The sequence below is a fragment of the Salarias fasciatus genome, chromosome 4 (genome assembly GCF_902148845.1).
Source record: "Salarias fasciatus chromosome 4, fSalaFa1.1, whole genome shotgun sequence".
NCBI classification, from domain to species: Eukaryota; Metazoa; Chordata; class Actinopteri; order Blenniiformes; family Blenniidae; genus Salarias; species Salarias fasciatus.
The window spans coordinates 8,726,447-8,732,815 of record NC_043748.1 but is presented as its reverse complement, the minus strand read 5'-3'; the positions used below and the strand labels follow the sequence as shown (position 1 = coordinate 8,732,815).

At 43.2% G+C, this 6,369-nt stretch overlaps 1 protein-coding gene across 1 annotated transcript; it reads right to left on the bottom strand.

The window, feature by feature from the left end:
• Positions 1-2,762: 2,762 nt before the first annotated feature.
• On the bottom strand, positions 2,763-6,142 carry jpt2 (Jupiter microtubule associated homolog 2). Its single transcript, XM_030088680.1, has 5 exons — positions 5,984-6,142; positions 4,722-4,873; positions 4,205-4,356; positions 4,020-4,056; positions 2,763-3,867 (listed from the first exon to the last, which is right to left on the bottom strand). The coding sequence occupies exons 1-5, from the start codon at positions 6,037-6,039 to the stop codon at positions 3,614-3,616; spliced, it is 651 nt and encodes a 216-aa protein (XP_029944540.1). The 5' UTR covers positions 6,040-6,142; the 3' UTR covers positions 2,763-3,613.
• Between the last annotated feature and the right edge of the window lie 227 nt (positions 6,143-6,369).

The following is a 6,369-nucleotide window of genomic DNA, read 5'->3' as shown; positions in this document are numbered from 1 at the left end:
CCGCCCTCCTCTTCCGGCGGGTCGCCGATGCTGCTGGCCGGGCTCGGGCGGTGATGGTGATGTCTCCCCGTGGGAGAGGCTCTCTCTCTCTCTCTCTCTCGCGCTCCCTCCCTGCTGCTGATGGAGGAGCCAGCTGACCGAGCGAGTCCGCCTCACGTCACGCCGTCTGCAGCGCGCGAGCGGAGGCGGTGCGTCAACCGGGAGGAGCGCACCGGATGGAGGGCGCAGCCTCCAGAGTAAAGCCGCCGGAGCCCAGGAGGTTCGCGAACTCTGTTTTCTTAAACAATTATAAAGAGAGAAAAAGATAAATATGATCAGTAAATAGATCGATGAATGAAATAAAGGATCAAAAGAGAAGACAACACAAAATCGGTGTTTCACAAGTGCAACACAGGGATATCGAGAAAAAAAAAACATCCATTAGGAAACAATAAGTTTGGAGAATTTATAATTAAATCAATTGTATTTTAAATGAACAATTTTCCATGAATGTTTACTATTGACTAAACACGTTCACACTTGGGAACTTTAATATCTGCTAAATTTATTCAATATTCAACTCGTAAAGATCAAATATGGTCAAATAAATCAAATAAATTCTGTTCGGATCATGTGTAGCTGGACACAGACCTCAGCTTTGACATGTGTGAAATATATCTGGAAAGAAGATATACACGAACCTTCATTATGAGTTGTAGCATCAACAAAAAATATTTTTCTCTGGAGAGAATAAAGATCTTATTATATGAAATTGAATACCTGTGGATGTATCCATACACAACACAGAATATGCACAGCCTAATCTGTTTCATAAAGTGGCTTACACTCGTACTGTCATATCATTCAAAAATTAAAGTCATTATGAAGGTTTTGATTCATTTCGCCTGGTTTTATTGTGGAAGTTCAATCCGGAAAATGCACTTTCCTCTGAATAAAACCGTCTTGACAGAAGTCTGCAGGAGTTCTCGGTGCTGGGAAAAATAATGACGGTGCACTCCCTAGAAATCCCACAAAAAGCCTCCCAGCCGGTGATGGTGGTCTGCAGCAAGACAACAATGCAACGTGATGCTCAACCAGAAAAACTGGATTACACCGTCAGCTGCGACTGAAAGACACAGGATGAATTACAGCTTCTCATGTTAGAGACGCCTTTGTTAAACAGACACCTGGTTCAGATGTTTCAATAGATTTCGATGTGTATTATAGAGAGGGGCATTTCTGTGTTTTTCTATTTTTATAATTTCTTACTAATCTTCCTCTATTTGTTATGAAATATTAAAAAAAAAAAAGGCAATTATGAGAAAAGGACAGCTATTTTGTTTTCTGTTAGTGGCATTTACTCATATAGACATATATGTTTCAGTCAATCCACAAGTGGGAAAGCCATTAAATATCACCACAGACAGTTAAAATCGTAAAGTACATGAGAGCCTGCAGGCAGGACGGTCAGGTTGAAAATCTGAGACTCAACCTAACAGAACTTTCCCATGACAGAACGATTTACTGAAGATAAGAACTTCAGCTTCCTGTGTTCACACTTCTGCAGTGAGCACACACACACACACACACAAACACACACATCAATAGCCTCATGTGATGGACTGAAGGCGGCTCACTGCACCACTGAGTCGCTGATCATTTCCACTGAAAACCTGACAACAGCAGACATTATTATCGACACTGATGTCAATAAATGTTGCTTCTTGATATTCTGGCTATTTGTTTTGAGTTATCTCTCATTGTTGGTTTGAACTTTGACGCGGCCTGTTGCTGAAATGTGGAATAAAGTCAAAGCAGAATAACATTCCGGAGATTAACATTCTTAAAGAAGGGAACTTGTTGAGGACAAACATCTTTGTCTTAACCTCTCCTTCAGTCAGATGCGTGTCGCTTGGGTTATTGTGAACCATGGAGAGGATTAACAATGGAGACAAAAACTGACCAATGAAGCAGAAAAACTGCCAACATGCCACTGCTCCTGTGTCAAGTGCATCCAAACTGCCTTCAGTTTCTACAAATCTCTCAGCCTTAAAATAAGGAAAACACAGACACAAACAGTGCGGTCATGAATTCCTCACAAAAGAGAGCACATGGAACACTACTGATGCAAATTGTAAAAATGGAAAAACATACCTGTGTTGAAATAAAGTAAATTTTAGAAGCATGGAGCTCTCAATTTGTTTCCGTTTCTTTTTATTTAATTCCAATTATTAATTTAATATGTATTAATGGAAAATGCTTTGACTTCACAACCATTATGTGAGAGATTTCATATTTTCATAAACATCAAGCTAACCTGTGAGTTTAAGATGCAGCACAAATTAATGTCACACTCTTCAATATTGATACATATATGTAAAAAATATAAGTTGCTTTTGATATTCGCCTGGTGTGTTAAAGGTGCTTTTTTTTTGAAGCAACACTACCCAGTTTGAGAAACTGCAGCACTTGTTTCCTAAGAATAATTTGCAGTTGTGGTTGACGAGCGAATATGTAGAAACCACTATTGCAGAGTTCAATGTACAGCAGCACAGCAGAGAGCAAATTTCCCTCCGAGCCGAGAGGCTCCATTTTGACAGAAAGAAAAAGAGGAAAGAAACCTGCAGAATGCGCAGAGTGCTGCCTCAGGCTAAAGTCACACAAATGCAACAGTGTCACAGATTTCAGCTTGAATCTTGAGCAGAATAAGACCTCACGCTCATCTAACATATTGAGAAATGTGTGCATTAAATCCTCCAATCAATCAGGCACAACAAACAAGGTTTAAATGCAAAACAACAGTTTTATTGCAATACACAGGATCTTCTTCTGCTGCACTCATTGCCTGCCAGGCACATCAACACACAGGGGACAGGCCGGCACCGGGGTGCCATGGATGTGCGTCAGAACATGAATGAGAAGGTTATTATTATTTTTGAGCCCACCTAGACTCAGGTAGGCCGTGTGCACGTGTCTTCAACCGTTTTAATTTAAAACATAAACAGAGGCCTACCCCAAGCAAAATCAAAGGCATGGTATCAGAAAAGAAGCAAGCAATGAGGACAAAGCAGAAAAGGACCTGCACGACACATTCGCATGAAGAGCACTAGTGGAAGTCCCTCAAGCATTTTACACTGTTCACCCCTCGGCGCTGAATGCCTCCACGTTCAGGTGCGAAATCAAGATTCCCTGGCATTTGAGAAACTGTTTTCCATTGATTTGCCTTCCATGACGTGACAGCTGATTGCAATGTCGGTTAGTTTACAGCTGAAAATGTACAAACGCCAACAACGCAGTCATTTTCGAAATGCAAAAGAAATTTTTTTTTCAAATACGTAGAGAATCAAACTTGCTATAAAATACAAACAAACCGTAAAACTGAGATTGTACTGTGTTACAGCTAAAGTGATTGAACGGCTGATTGGTGATTGCAGGCTTCATTGAAAGATGAAAATAAACGAGATAAAGAGCTGAAAGTGCAAGAAGGTTGAGATATCAGACCGGAGAGCGGTCTGGGTTTGGATGCAGGGAGACACAGCTGTCAGGAGAGGGGTGCAGGAATGAGAGAAGATTAACACGGCGGCGGACATCGAGTGGATGGACACAGACTGGGAGGAGTGGCGTGCTGAGCTGATCAGTAGAATTTCACACTGGACCTTCCTCCGGGGGGGTTGAGGACCCGATTGTGAGAGCGAGGCTTGGGGCCCAGGTGAGGCTCGTGGTTCTTCAGCATTGCTTCGTCAGGGAGTGACGGAGCCGCGGGTTTGGGTTCTGGCTCTGGTGGGGCCGAGACGGCGGCTGGCTCTTCTTTGGCTGGCACGGGGGCTGCAGGAGGTGCAGGGGAGGCCTCTTCCTTCACCTCGGGTGGGCTTACCTTGGCTACGGGTGCTTCAAGAGGAGGGAAAGAAAGACGAGTGTTGAACGAGAATATTAAAGCAAAATAATAGCTTAAAAAGAAAAGAATTGATCCAGGGTAGCCAATCTACTGGTTTTTTTTTTTTTTTACAGCTGTAAATCTGCCATTCATGGACAATCCTCACCTGGTGATTCAGGCTCAGGTCCCACACTCAGATTGTCCTGTAAAAAAAAAAAAAAAAAAAAAATGAATGAAATAATGTGGAGGTGTCTCATAATTTTTAATAATTGACCATTTTTAATTACATTCAATATTGTAATCACATATTTGAAAGTGAAAATGAATCTAAAAGGGAAGAGCACAAAGTACCTTTGGCTTATTTGGATGGGTTCGGCTCGGACTTTGCACAGGCACATTGTCGGCGGGAGCAAATATGCTGTTGGTCGGTCCTCCGGGTGGGACGCTTCTTTGTGACTGAGCTGAGGAGTCGGGTGCATCAAATATTCCACTTGTCTTCCCACCTATGGAGAGAATCAGCACAATAAGTGCGTGTTTTACAGCAATGACAATACCGATTAAATATGGAAATTACTCAACACATAATTCAGTAACAGAAACTGGCTGAAGATTTCAGAGCAGACAGAGATAAAAGCGCTCAGGGTGTCTTTGTCAATAAGTCCAGGTAACTTCCAAACAGCAGACTGAGCGATGTGCATGTCTGGATCTGACATACTTGAGAAAAACCGGGGGTGGATTATACACAGAAAGAGGAAACAGAGAAAGCGTTTATACTGGAATAATCACATTGCAGTAACAACTTTCACACCCCGGACAGCAATAGATGGCTTGCTGGTCTGCATTATTTTCATTGGCGTGTTGATCTAACCTGGAGGGTTGGAACGCCTCTGGGTAGTCTGGGCCACCTCCGGCGGAGCAAAGACTTTAGAGGCCATCTTATTGGGTCTCCTCGATGCTGCAGCATCTTCTTCGTAGCCACCAAAAAGGTTGCTGGAGCCACCTCCGGGTGGCCTCAAAACCCTGCAGAACAAAGAAAGAACAAATCAGAAAGACCACATCTAATTTAAACCAGTTACACTACCCGGGGGTTGTAATGTTCAGATCACTTCACAGGTCTTTGAAGCACTTAATAGTCTTGAACTATGCAACTCACACACATGCACTATATTAGCCGGCACTAACCCTCAGTTTATACCTAAACATTAGCACTGAGGATTAAAAGGTGGAGGACTGGAGGGAACGCTGAGGTGTTTACTTATGTGTTCTGAATGGCTCAAATGTATCAGGATCTTCTGATGATCCTGTCCTGCATTTATATGTTCTGTTGAATTCTTTGTTTTTGAAAAGGAAAAACACCAGGTACTTATGACTGAAGTCACAGTCTCAACTTATTACTTATATGAAATAAATAGGAAAAGGGATAGGAAATAAATACTCTGAACAAATAAAAGCTCTAAAGTTTCATAAATGACTAGAAGAAAAATGCGTTGTGTGTTTTTTTTTTTCTTTTTGGGAATGTAGTACACAAAGGCGAGTTTAGAAGAGTAAATACGTTGGCTCTAAACATGCTCCAGTCCAGTTGCAGCCAAATAACAGGTTATTAGATTATACAGCCGGGAATGGCGCCATACGCCAGAAAACTCCTGTTTGTTCCAACACAGCTCCGCTGTCTGACTAAAAGTCACACTGCGCGGGTGTTACATGGCCATTTGGCAGAGATGACCCATATGCACACGCGCACACACACAAAACACACTCTCGGAAGGAAAAGACGAAAGACGTAGTAATGAGAACAATGTGGCCACAACGCCGCGGTGTGTGAATACAAAGAGGGGTCTGAGGAGCTCTCACACTTCCGCAGGCGCAGCAGACAACGCCTGCCCGGCTAGCACGGCAGCTACACACCGCCTCTCAAGTTAGCTCGCGGACGCCAACTCCGGCAGGGTTTAAACACCACCTCGGCGGTTTTATATCCGGAACAACACCGGATAGCTGTGTTTACAAGGTCTTTGCAGGATATGTGACGAAGCAAAAAGTCCTGTCAGATTACATTATGTTACCGTCAAAGCGGAAAAAAACAATGAGTGACCAAGCTACAAAGAAGCCACGCGAGAATATTTGTATTCTTACCTTGAACTCGGTTTGGCACTGGTGTCCATCCCTTGGAACATGTTGGTCGAAGTCATTTTTGGTTTTGTTATTGAGTCTTCAAGTTTCCGAAGACAACTTCGTCAGTTTGCCAACTGGACGGCCGGGCGAGTTCCTCTGTCTGCGCGTGCACGCCGCCCTCCGGAGTGCGGTGTCAAGACCCTCCTCGCGGTGACGCGGGCTGATTTCACTGGTCCTCCGCCGAGCTGACGTAGACTGGTGCGCTCGTTTCACTGACCTTTAAAACTAAGGCGAGGTAGTCATCCATGTGTAGTCACACATGGACAAACACCACCGGCTTTATTACAGAAAATTTTCGAAACGAAATATAATTTTGCATTTTTTTTGTCCTGAATCTGCTATGCCAG

Excerpts from the sequence above, each read along its gene's own strand:
- jpt2 (XM_030088680.1), bottom strand. The coding sequence starts at position 6,039 with ATGACTTCGACCAACATGTTCCAAGGGATGGACACCAGTGCCAAACCG. Across the intron at positions 4,357-4,721 it reads GAGGCGTTCCAACCCTCCAG|GTGGGAAGACAAGTGGAATA; the intron begins GTTAGATCAACA and ends TTCTCTCCATAG. Across the intron at positions 4,057-4,204 it reads CCCATCCAAATAAGCCAAAG|GACAATCTGAGTGTGGGACC; the intron begins GTACTTTGTGCT and ends TTTTTTTTACAG.